Source organism: Polyodon spathula, unplaced genomic scaffold, assembly GCF_017654505.1.
Source record: "Polyodon spathula isolate WHYD16114869_AA unplaced genomic scaffold, ASM1765450v1 scaffolds_3287, whole genome shotgun sequence".
Taxonomy (NCBI): domain Eukaryota; kingdom Metazoa; phylum Chordata; class Actinopteri; order Acipenseriformes; family Polyodontidae; genus Polyodon; species Polyodon spathula.
The window spans coordinates 1-14,000 of record NW_024474750.1 but is presented as its reverse complement, the minus strand read 5'-3'; the positions used below and the strand labels follow the sequence as shown (position 1 = coordinate 14,000).

Below are 14,000 nucleotides of genomic sequence, written 5' to 3'. Positions count from 1 at the left end.
TACAGTATGGGGGTATCATTGTGTGCCACCCAGAGGCGAGGGGTTAATCGTACTCTGGCAGTTGTTCCTTTCGTTTGTTTAGCAAGGAACAAAGAGTATACCTTGTAAATGACAAGCTATTCCTGTGTTTATTTTATTTGGTAAGAGTGGTTGAAGCTGGTACTATAATTGCAGTATTATGCACTGTACTGTGAATGTCCAAAACAACTTCAGCCTGGTCCCTAGCAATGTAAAAACAAACAAGAAAGACGTAAAAAATATTTTTTAAACTGTGTTGATACTGCACTAATGCAAATAAACAAACGCTAATATTGTATTCGTTATTGATCGCCTTGCAATCGCAATATAAAGCCATCCATCTGTCAAAAACAGAACATTGTGTTTATTATATAGATTTACCCTCCTCAAATGTGGTTTACAGATAGATAAATTTTGTAGGTTAGGTTGGGGGGGACTTAGACAGCCCAGAGAAATAATCCAGTCTCTTATTCACCAAGTGAGTGGATTGAAGCGTATGGTTTTCTTTTTTTGTTTTTTTTAATTGAAACCCCAGACTTATTGGTCACGTGTTTCTGGCAATTCCCAGGCAGGCTGAACTGACCACTGAGACTCTGGGAACCAATGAAATACAAGAAGCTTGATGACATGTGAGCTCAGCTGTGCAGCGACACTGCTGTGTGTTTCTCTTGTTGAAGGATCACGTGTAATTCATCATTTTTCAATGTGTGGAACACCCAGTGCGCAGATTTTGTCTGGAGCGCTGGCTGGAGCTAAAACAAAGCAGGTATGCTTTTATACTAGACTATAGCAGCAGTCAGAGAACATCAATCAATCTATCTAATCTACACTGAACTAGCAAGCAGTGCTTCAAATGGGATTCTTAAACTATCATTTAAAGGGGTTTTAATGTAGACGTTTTAAAGAATGTTTGCAGAAAGTAGGTCACTCCTATTGTCAGAAAATAGAATCGGAGTGTACATCATACTAGTGTGATTGATATGGTGAAGAGAGAGGTATATATAAAGATTCTTATGCAATACAGTGAAAGTAACGGGGCGTGAGCCTGTCGCTGCCCATGCTCTGTGCAGTGAGTTACATCACTGAGGTGCTCCAGCTCTCCAGTGAGCATCTTCATTGCTGTGTGGAGTGCACATGAGCACAATACAAACTCCCTGTGAAGAATACACAAGCGCAATACACAAACTCCCTGTGAAGAATACATGAGCACAATACACAAACTCCCTGTGAAGAATACATGAGCGCAATACAAACTCCCTGTGAAGAATACATGAGCGCAATACACAAACTCCCTGTGAAGAATACATGAGCACAATACACAAACTCCCTGTGAAGAATACATGAGCACAATACACAAACTCCCTGTGAAGAATACATGAGCACAATACACAAACTCCCTGTGAAGAATACATGAGCACAATACACAAACTCCCTGTGAAGAATACATGAGCACAATACACAAACTCCCTGTGAAGAATACATGAGCACAATACACAAACTCCCTGTGAAGAATACATGAGCACAATACACAAACTCCCTGTGAAGAATACATGAGCAGAATACAATACACAAACTCCCTGTGAAGAATACATGAGCAATACACAAACTCCCTGTGAAGAATACATGAGCACAATACACAAACTCCCTGTGAAGAATACATGAGCACAATACACAAACTCCCTGTGAAGAATACATGAGCACAATACACAAACTCCCTGTGAAGAATACATGAGCACAATACAAACTCCCTGTGAAGAATACATGAGCACAATACACAAACTCCCTGTGAAGAATACATGAGCACAATACACAAACTCCCTGTGAAGAATACATGAGCACAATACACAAACTCCCTGTGAAGAATACATGAGCACAATACACAAACTCCCTGTGAAGAATACATGAGCACAATACACAAACTCCCTGTGAAGAATACATGATGAGCAAACTCCCTGTGAAGAATACATGAGCACAATACACAAACTCCCTGTGAAGAATACATGAGCACAATACACAAACTCCCTGTGAAGAATACATGAGCACAATACACAAACTCCCTGTGAAGAATACATGAGCACAATACACAAACTCCCTGTGAAGAATACATGAGCACAATACAAACTCCCTGTGAAGAATACATGAGCACAATACACAAACTCCCTGTGAAGAATACATGAGCACAATACACAAACTCCCTGTGAAGAATACATGAGCACAATACACAAACTCCCTGTGAAGAATACATGAGCGCAATACACAAACTCCCTGTGAAGAATACATGAGCACAATACACAAACTCCCTGTGAAGAATACATGAGCGCAATACACAAACTCCCTGTGAAGAATACATGAGCGCAATACACAAACTCCCTGTGAAGAATACATGAGCACAATACACAAACTCCCTGTGAAGAATACATGAGCACAATACACAAACTCCCTGTGAAGAATACATGAGCACAATACACAAACTCCCTGTGAAGAATACATGAACAATACACAAACTCCCTGTGAAGAATACATGAGCACAATACACAAACTCCCTGTGAAGAATACATGAGCACAATACACAAACTCCCTGTGAAGAATACATGAGCACAATACACAAACTCCCTGTGAAGAATACATGAGCACAATACACAAACTCCCTGTGAAGAATACATGAGCACAATACTCCCAAACTCCCTGTGAAGAAGAATACATGATACAACTCCCTGTGAGAATACACACAAATACACAAACTACACAAACTCCCTGTGAAGAATACATGAGCAGGGAATACAAACTCCCTGTGAAGCAGTGGACTATATGACACTGTACAAACTCAGGGACCTGTGAAGAATACATGACACACAGTGTACACAAACTCCCTGTGAAGAATACTGCAGAGCTATAATACACAAACTCCCTGTGAAGACTATATGACACAATAGTGTACTGCAGGGACTATATGAGTGTACTGCAGGGACTATATGACACTATAGTGTACTGTGAAGAATATATGACACTATAGTGTACTGCAGGGACTATATGACACTGTAGTGTACTGCAGGGACTATATGACACTGTAGTGTACTGCAGGGAATATATGACACTGTAGTGTACTGCAGGGACTATATGACACTATAGTGTACTGCAGGGACTATATGACACTATAGTGTACTGCAGGGACTATATGACACTGTAGTGTACTGCAGGGACTATATGACTATGCTATATGACACTGTAGTGTACTGCAGGGACTATATGACACTATAGTGTACTGCAGGGACTATATGACACTATAGTGTACTGCAGGGACTATATGACACTATAGTGTACTGCAGGGACTATATGACACTATAGTGTACTGCAGGGACTATATGACACTATAGAGTGTACTGCAGGGACTATATGACACTATAGTGTACTGCAGGGAATATATGACACTATAGTGTACTACAGGATGCTATATGACAATATAGTGTACTGCAACCTACTGTGGACGGATGCATATGACTATCCCTGTACACTATAGAGTATACTGCAGGACTATCCTGCGATACTATATCACATACGTACTACTATATGGTATATACTACACATCCAACGAAACTTGACTATATATGACAAAATGTGTATAATGCACCTGTACTATATGACACCATTAGTGTACTGCAGGGACTATATGACACTGTAGTGTACTGCAGGGACTATATGACACTGTAGTGTACTGCAGGGACTATATGACACTGTAGAGTGTACTGCAGGGACTATATGACACTGTAGTGTACTGCAGGGACTATATGACACTGTAGTGTACTGCAGGGACTATATGACACTGTAGTGTTACTGCAGGGACTATATGACACTGTAGTGTACTGCAGTGTACTGCAGTGTACTGCAGGGACTATATGACACTGTAGTGTACTGCAGGGACTATATGACACTGTAGTGTACTGCAGGACTATATGACACTATAGTGTACTATATGACACTGTAGTGTACTGCAGGGACTATATGACACTGTAGAGTGTACTGCAGGGACTATATGACACTGTAGTGTACTGCAGGGACTATATGACACTGTAGTGTACTGCAGGGACTATATGACACTGTAGTGTACTGCAGGGACTATATGACACTGTAGTGTACTGCAGGGACTATATGACACTGTAGTGTACTGCAGGGACTATATGACACTGTAGTGTACTGCAGGGACTATATGACACTGTAGTGTACTGCAGGGACTATATGACACTGTAGTGTACTGCAGGGACTATATGACACTGTAGTGTACTGCAGGGACTATATGACACTGTAGTGTACTGCAGGGACTATATGACACTGTAGAGTGTACTGCAGGGACTATATGACACTGTAGTGTACTGCAGGGACTATATGACACTGTAGTGTACTGCAGGGACTATATGACACTGTAGAGTGTACTGCAGGGACTATATGACACTGTAGTGTACTGCAGGGACTATATGACACTGTCTCAAGAGTGTACTGCAGGGACTATATGACACTATAGTGTACTGTAGAGTATATGACACTATAGTGTCACTACAGGTTCTATTTGTAGAGTGTACTGCAGGGACTATATGACACTGTAGTGTACTGCAGGGACTATATGACACTAGAGTGTACTGCAGGGACTATATGACACTGAGTGTACTGCTGTGACTCAATACACTAGTGTACTGTAGGGACCCTGTGTCTCATGACACTCTATTAGTAGTGCACACTGAAGGAGGTCTCAATACTGCTCTATTACTGTAAAAGCACCCTGTGTCTCAATAGGTATATCTGCCACCCTGTGTCTCAATACTGGGGTTCACTGTGTCTCAATACTGCTCTATTACTGTAGAGTGCACACCCTGTGTCTCAATACTGCTCTATTACTGTAGAGTGCACACCCTGTGTCTCAATACTGCTCTATTACTGTAGAGTGCACACCCTGTGTCTCAATACAGCTCTATTACTGTAGAGTGCACACTGTGTCTCTCAATGCTCTCAATACTGCTCTATTACTGTAGAGTGCACACCCTGTGTCTCAATACTGCTCTATTACTGCACACCCTGTGTCTCAATACTGCTCTATTACTGTAGAGTGCACACCTTGTGTCTCAATACTGCTCTATTACTGTAGAGTGCACACCCTGTGTCTCAATACTGCTCTATTACTGTAGAGTGCACACCCTGTGTCTCAATACTGCTCTATTACTGTAGAGTGCACACCCTGTGTCTCAATACTGCTCTATTACTGTAGAGTGCACACCCTGTGTCTCAATACTGCTCTATTACTGTAGAGTGCACACCCTGTGTCTCAATACTGCTCTATTACTGTAGAGTGCACACCCTGTGTCTCAATACTGCTCTATTACTGTAGAGTGCACACCCTGTGTCTCAATACTGCTCTATTACTGTAGAGTGCACACCCTGTGTCTCAATACTGCTCTATTACTGTAGAGTGCACACCCTGTGTCTCAATACTGCTCTATTACTGTAGAGTGCACACCCTGTGTCTCAATACTGCTCTATTACTGTAGAGTGCACACCCTGTGTCTCAATACTGCTCTTACTGTAGAGTGCACACCCTGTGTCTCAATACTGCTCTATTACTGTAGAGTGCACACCCTGTGTCTCAATACTGCTCTATTACTGTAGAGTGCACACCCTGTGTCTCAATATACTGCTCTATTACTGTAGAGTGCACACCCTGTGTCTCAATACTGCTCTATTACTGTAGAGTGCACACCCTGTGTCTCAATACTGCTCTATTACTGTAGAGTGCACACCCTGTGTCTCAATACTGCTCTATTACTGTAGAGTGCACACCCTGTGTCTCAATACTGCTCTATTACTGTAGAGTGCACACCCTGTGTCTCAATACTGCTCTATTACTGTAGAGTGCACACCCTGTGTCTCAATACTGCTCTATTACTGTAGAGTGCACACCCTGTGTCTCAATACTGCTCTATTACTGTAGAGTGCACACCCTGTGTCTCAATACTGCTCTATTACTGTAGAGTGCACACCCTGTGTCTCAATACTGCTCTATTACTGTAGAGTGCACACCCTGTGTCTCAATACTGCTCTATTACTGTAGAGTGCACACCCTGTGTCTCAATAATTAGAGTGCACACCCTGTGTCTCAATACTGCTCTATTACTGTAGAGTGCACACCCTGTGTCTCAATACTGCTCTATTACTGTAGAGTGCACACCCTGTGTCTCAATACTGCTCTATTACTGTAGAGTGCACACCCTGTGTCTCAATACTGCTCTATTACTGTAGAGTGCACACCCTGTGTCTCAATACTGCTCTATTACTGTAGAGTGCACACCCTGTGTCTCAATACTGCTCTATTACTGTAGAGTGCACACCCTGTGTCTCAATACTGCTCTATTACTGTAGAGTGCACACCCTGTGTCTCAATACTGCTCTATTACTGTAGAGTGCACACCCTGTGTCTCAATACTGCTCTATTACTGTAGAGTGCACACCCTGTGTCTCAATACTGCTCTATTACTGTAGAGTGCACACCCTGTGTCTCAATACTGCTCTATTACTGTAGAGTGCACACCCTGTGTCTCAATACTGCTCTATTACTGTAGAGTGCACACCCTGTGTCTCAATACTGCTCTATTACTGTAGAGTGCACACCCTGTGTCTCAATACTGCTCTATTACTGTAGAGTGCACACCCTGTGTCTCAATACTGCTCTATTACTGTAGAGTGCACACCCTGTGTCTCAATACTGCTCTATTACTGTAGAGTGCACACCCTGTGTCTCAATACTGCTCTATTACTGTAGAGTGCACACCCTGTGTCTCAATACTGCTCTATTACTGTAGAGTGCACACCCTGTGTCTCAATACTGCTCTATTACTGTAGAGTGCACACCCTGTGTCTCAATACTGCTCTATTACTGTAGAGTGCACACCCTGTGTCTCAATACTGCTCTATTACTGTAGAGTGCACACCCTGTGTCTCAATACTGCTCTATTACTGTAGAGTGCACACCCTGTGTCTCAATACTGCTCTATTACTGTAGAGTGCACACCCTGTGTCTCAATACTGCTCTATTACTGTAGAGTGCACACCCTGTGTCTCAATACTGCTCTATTACTGTAGAGTGCACACCCTGTGTCTCAATACTGCTCTATTACTGTAGAGTGCACACCCTGTGTCTCAATACTGCTCTATTACTGTAGAGTGCACACCCTGTGTCTCAATACTGCTCTATTACTGTAGAGTGCACACCCTGTGTCTCAATACTGCTCTATTACTGTAGAGTGCACACCCTGTGTCTCAATACTGCTCTATTACTGTAGAGTGCACACCCTGTGTCTCAATACTGCTCTATTACTGTAGAGTGCACACCCTGTGTCTCAATACTGCTCTATTACTGTAGAGTGCACACCCTGTGTCTCAATACAGCTCTATTACTGTAGAGTGCACACCCTGTGTCTCAATACTGCTCTATTACTGTAGAGTGCACACCCTGTGTCTCAATACTGCTCTATTACTGTAGAGTGCACACCCTGTGGCATGTGTGTGACACAAGAGTCTATGACGATATGCATTGACATCAGTGCACACCCTGTGTCTCAATACTGCTCTATTACTGTAGAGTGCACACCCTGTGTCTCAATACTGCTCTATTACTGTAGAGTGCACACCCTGTGTCTCAATACTGCTCTATTACTGTAGAGTGCACACCCTGTGTCTCAATACTGCTCTATTACTGTAGAGTGCACACCCTGTGTCTCAATACTGCTCTATTACTGTAGAGTGCACACCCTGTGTCTCAATACTGCTCTATTACTGTAGAGTGCACACCCTGTGTCTCAATACTGCTCTATTACTGTAGAGTGCACACCCTGTGTCTCAATACTGCTCTATTACTGTAGAGTGCACACCCTGTGTCTCAATACTGCTCTATTACTGTAGAGTGCACACCCTGTGTCTCAATACTGCTCTATTACTGTAGAGTGCACACCCTGTGTCTCAATACTGCTCTATTACTGTAGAGTGCACACCCTGTGTCTCAATACTGCTCTATTACTGTAGAGTGCACACCCTGTGTCTCAATACTGCTCTATTACTGTAGAGTGCACACCCTGTGTCTCAATACTGCTCTATTACTGTAGAGTGCACACCCTGTGTCTCAATACTGCTCTATTACTGTAGAGTGCACACCCTGTGTCTCAATACTGCTCTATTACTGTAGAGTGCACACCCTGTGTCTCAATACTGCTCTATTACTGTAGAGTGCACACCCTGTGTCTCAATACTGCTCTATTACTGTAGAGTGCACACCCTGTGTCTCAATACTGCTCTATTAGTGTAGAGTGCACACCCTGTGTCTCAATACTGCTCTATTACTGTAGAGTGCACACCCTGTGTCTCAATACTGCTCTATTACTGTAGAGTGCACACCCTGTGTCTCAATACTGCTCTATTACTGTAGAGTGCACACCCTGTGTCTCAATACTGCTCTATTACTGTAGAGTGCACACCCTGTGTCTCAATATGCTCTATTACTGTAGAGTGCACACCCTGTGTCTCAATACTGCTCTATTACTGTAGAGTGCACACCCTGTGTCTCTATCCTTACTGATACCTGTATCTGCACATGTGTCACAAGTGTAGCACCTGTAACACCCCCATTTCACTATCCATTACTGAGTGCACACCCTGTGTCTAACATCTATCACAGTGTAGCACCAACCCCCCTTTCACTATCCTTACTGATACCATAACATCTATCACAGTGTAGCACCAACCCCCCTTTCACTATCCTTACTGATACCATAACATCTATCACAGTGTAGCACCAACCCCCCTTTCACTATCCTTACTGATACCATAACATCTATCACAGTGTAGCACCAACCCCCCACTTCCTTACTGATATAACATCTATACAGTGTGCACCAACCCCCCTTTCACTATCCTTCTGAATACATCTATCACAGTGTAGCACCAACCCCCCTTTCACTATCCTTACTGATACCATAACATCTATCACAGTGTAGCACCAACCCCTTTCCTTTCACTATCTATCACAGTGTCCTTACTGATACCATAACATCTATAACAGTGTAGCACCAACCCCCCTTTCACTATCCAGGATACCATAACATCTATCACAGTGTAGCACCAACCCCCCTTTCACTATCCTTACTGATACCATAACATCTATCACAGTGTAGCACCAACCCCCCTTTCTTACTATACCTAACACTATCACAGTGAGCACCATACTATCCTTACAGGATACCTAACACTATCACAGTGTAGCACCAACCCCCCTTTCTCTATCTATACTTACTGATACCATAACATCTATCACAGTGTAGCACCAACCCCCCCTATCCTTACTGAGGATACCATAACATCTTTCTATCCTTACTGATACCATAACATCTATCACAGTGTAGCACCAACCCCCCTTTCACTATCCTTACTGATACCATAACATCTATCACAGTGTAGCACCAACCCCCCTTTCTCTATCCTTACTGATACCATAACATCTATCACAGTGTAGCACCAACCCCCCTTTCACTATCCTTACTATACCATAACATCTATCACATAGCACCATCACTAACATACTATACCACAGTATCACAGTGTAGCACCAACCCCCCCTTTCACTATCCTTACTGATACCCCCTTTCACTATAACATCTATCACAGTGTAGCACCAACCCCCCTTTCACTATCCTTACTTACTGATACCATAACAGTGTAGCACCAACCCCCCTTTCACTATCCACAGTGTCTATCACACCAACCCCCCTTTCACTATCCTTACTGATACCATAACATCTATCACAGTGTAGCACCAACCCCCCTTTCACTATCCTTACTGATACCATAACATCTATCACAGTGTAGCACCAACCCCCCTTTCACTATCCTTACTGATACCATAACATCTATCACAGTGTAGCACCAACCCCCCTTTCACTATCCTTACTGATACCATAACATCTATCACAGTGTAGCACCAACCCCCCTTTCACTATCCTTACTGATACCATAACATCTATCACAGTGTAGCACCAACCCCCCTTTCACTATCCTTACTGATACCATAACATCTATCACAGTGTAGCACCAACCCCCCTTTCACTATCCTTACTGATACCATAACATCTATCACAGTGTAGCACCAACCCCCCTTTCACTATCCTTACTGATACCATAACATCTATCACAGTGTAGCACCAACCCCCCTTTCACTATCCTTACTGATACCATAACATCTATCACAGTGTAGCACCAACCCCCCTTTCACTATCCTTACTGATACCATAACATCTATCACAGTGTAGCACCAACCCCCCTTTCACTATCCTTACTGATACCATAACATCTATCACAGTGTAGCACCAACCCCCCTTTCACTATCCTTACTGATACCATAACATCTATCACAGTGTAGCACCAACCCCCCTTTCACTATCCTTACTGATACCATAACATCTATCACAGTGTAGCACCAACCCCCCTTTCACTATCCTTACTGATACCATAACATCTATCACAGTGTAGCACCAACCCCCCTTTCACTATCCTTACTGATACCATAACATCTATCACAGTGTAGCACCAACCCCCCTTTCACTATCCTTACTGATACCATAACATCTATCACAGTGTAGCACCAACCCCCCTTTCACTATCCTTACTGATACCATAACATCTATCACAGTGTAGCACCAACCCCCCTTTCACTATCCTTACTGATACCATAACATCTATCACAGTGTAGCACCAACCCCCCTTTCACTATCCTTACTGATACCATAACATCTATCACAGTGTAGCACCAACCCCCCTTTCACTATCCTTACTGATACCATAACATCTATCACAGTGTAGCACCAACCCCCCTTTCACTATCCTTACTGATACCATAACATCTATCACAGTGTAGCACCAACCCCCCTTTCACTATCCTTACTGATACCACTATCCTTACTCTATAACATCTCACAGTGTAGCACCAAACCCCCTTTCACTATCCTTACTGATACCATAACATCTATCACAGTGTAGCACCAACCCCCCTTTCACTATCCTTACTGATACCATAACAGTATCACAGTGTCACACAGTTCATTTGTGTTGTTATCCTTACTGATGAATCTGATGAAGAGACACCTTCAAGACCTTACAACTGGACTGTTCACTATCCAGTTGAGATGTCCTGTTTTTATGAGAAACAGTCACTGAGGGCTTTGGTTGAGTTCTGACCATAACATCTATCAGTGTAGCACCAACCCCCCTTTCACTATCCTTTACCAGTTGTTTCTACACACAGGTGAGAGGAAGTGGGTCTAATCACTAGTGCAGATCCAGCTTTCATAGTCACACGTTCAGAGATGTCCTGTTTTTATGAGAAGGTTGAAGGTAGTTCAAATTGCCTGTTCAGTCACCTGCTTATAGCTCATATCTCATAGCTGGGTGTTTAGTGTAGGAGTCCCAGGGTCACAGCTTATAGCTCATATCTCATAGCTGGGTGTTTAGTGTAGGAGTCCCAGGAGTCACAGCTTATAGCTCATATCTCATAGCTGGGTGTTTAGTGTAGGAGTCCCAGGCTTATAGCTCACAGCTTATAGCTCATATCTCATAGCTGGGTGTTTAGTGTAGGAGTCCCAGGGTCACAGCTTATAGCTCATATCTCTGGGTGTTTATAGCTGGGTGTTATAGTGTAGGAGTCCCAGGGTCACAGCTTATAGCTCATATCTCATAGCTGGGTGTTTAGTGTAGGAGTCCCAGGAGTCACAGCTTATAGCTCATATCTCATAGCTGGGTGTTTAGTGTAGGAGTCCCAGGGTCACAGCTTATAGCTCATATCTCATAGCTGGGTGTTTAGTGTAGGAGTCCCAGGGTCACAGCTTATAGCTCATATCTCATAGCTGGGTGTTTAGTGTAGGAGTCCCAGGGTCACAGCTTATAGCTCATATCTCATAGCTGGGTGTTTAGTGTAGGAGTCCCAGGGTCACAGCTTATAGCTCATATCTCATAGCTGGGTGTTTAGTGTAGGAGTCCCAGGGTCACAGCTTATAGCTCATATCTCATAGCTGGGTGTTTAGTGTAGGAGTCCCAGGGTCACAGCTTATAGCTCATATCTCATAGCTGGGTGTTTAGTGTAGGAGTCCCAGGGTCACAGCTTATAGCTCAATGCTTGTTTGTTTCTGTGACTGAGTGCTTGTGTCATGTGTGTGGGTAACCTCTGATTAAGCAATACAGAGAGACAACTGGGGGAGGAGCTGAAACACTGGCACAGGCGCGCAGGATTTATTCACAAACAAAACGAAAGTAAAGCTGGTCATGTGACGATACCAGCCACGGTATCACACAGAGGACACACACAGCAAGCTGTACAAAAGGCAAAATAAAACACAGCACAAAAACTACAAATAAAAGGTGCCACACAGGGCTAGCGCTAGCCTTATAACCGAGGCGTCCCGCTCCAGGAACCGGCTACACTGCGCAACCCTCGCTGTACATCACAAGGGATCACTATCCCCTAAACAAACCTACTGATGAGCCGGTGTTCATACGATGACTCCTGCTGCTTCACACGGCCTTGGCAGGGCATTGCCTTCACAAGCAGCGCTTGCAGTCTCAGGGTTGCGTAGCTGTCGATCCTGCAGAGCGGACGCTGTCCTCCTGAATACACGCAGCTCCCCCCTGCAGCATGGCCTTGCAATCGCCTCCAGCCATCTCCACCGGATGTTTTTAAACTGACGGACACGCAGTCAAGACCCGCCCACCTGCTGATTGAGGACCAGCACAGCCAATCACTCGCTGCCCTTCCTCTCAACCAAACCCAGCAGGCAGCAAGTCTCAACTGAGCGCCCGTCTAAAGAATAATTTAATCAAACAAATCAACTCCAAAAAGACACACAATGACCCCGTTTCCCCTCACAGATTACACCAGCACTAATCACCACTGCGCAGGGCAATCGCCTGCCACAGTATCTAATTGCCAGTGTTTTGTTTTTCAGAAGGCCGCTCTGTTGTTGGCTCTGATCAGCCCCTCATCGCCTCTCCTGGTGAAGATGTCATCCTGCCCTGTCACATCACCCCCAGTCTCAGTGCTGTGGACATGGAAGTGAGGTGGTACAGAGAGAAATTCAAGATCCCAGTTCATTTATATGCAGATCGACGCGATCGCACAGATGTTCAGGACAGTGACTATCGGGGCCGCACTGCTCTCTCTAGATTTAAGCTGCAGGAAGGCATTCTCTCTTTGAAACTGAAAAACCTCCGTCACACTGATAGCGGGGTCTATTCCTGCTATGCCACTGATGGAATCTGGTATGGACAAGGAAAGACTGAACTGATAGTCAGAGGTCAGTGCTGAATTGCAATGTGTTTTCATCTGAAACAACACCTCCATATCCTGGAGCAGACCTGGCTGGTGTGTCTCTCTGTGTGTGTCTCACTGTCTCTATTCCCTGACAGTCTATCTGTGTGTGTCTCACTGTCTCTATTCCCTGACAGTCTATCTGTGTGTGTCTCACTGTCTCTATTCCCTGACAGTCTATCTGTGTGTGTCTCACTGTCTCTATTCCCTGACAGTCTATCTGTGTGTGTCTCACTGTCTCTATTCCCTGACAGTCTATCTGTGTGTGTCTCACTGTCTCTATTCCCTGACAGTCTATCTGTGTGTGTCTCACTGTCTCTATTCCCTGACAGTCTATCTGTGTGTGTCTCACTGTCTCTATTCCCTGACAGTCTATCTGTGTGTGTCTCACTGTCTCTATTCCCTGACAGTCTGTGTGTGTCTCACTGTCTCTATTCCCTGACAGTCTATCCAGTGGGTGTCTCATGGACTCTATTCACAAGGAGTCAGACCCGGCTGGTGTGCAGATCAGAGGGGTGGAGCCCTGAACCAGAAGTGATCTGGAGAGACAGTGATGGAAACGATGTGACATCACTGTCCCACAACAGTGCAGAGGGAC

General features: G+C 44.1%; 1 protein-coding gene across 1 annotated transcript; it reads left to right on the top strand.

The window, feature by feature from the left end:
- Positions 1-13,025: 13,025 nt before the first annotated feature.
- On the top strand, positions 13,026-13,966 carry LOC121311800 (butyrophilin subfamily 3 member A2-like; the record flags this gene model as incomplete). Its single annotated transcript, XM_041243994.1, has 2 exons — positions 13,026-13,388; positions 13,848-13,966. Coding segments are annotated over 2 exons (482 nt in total), but the record flags the coding sequence as incomplete, so codon positions are not given.
- Between the last annotated feature and the right edge of the window lie 34 nt (positions 13,967-14,000).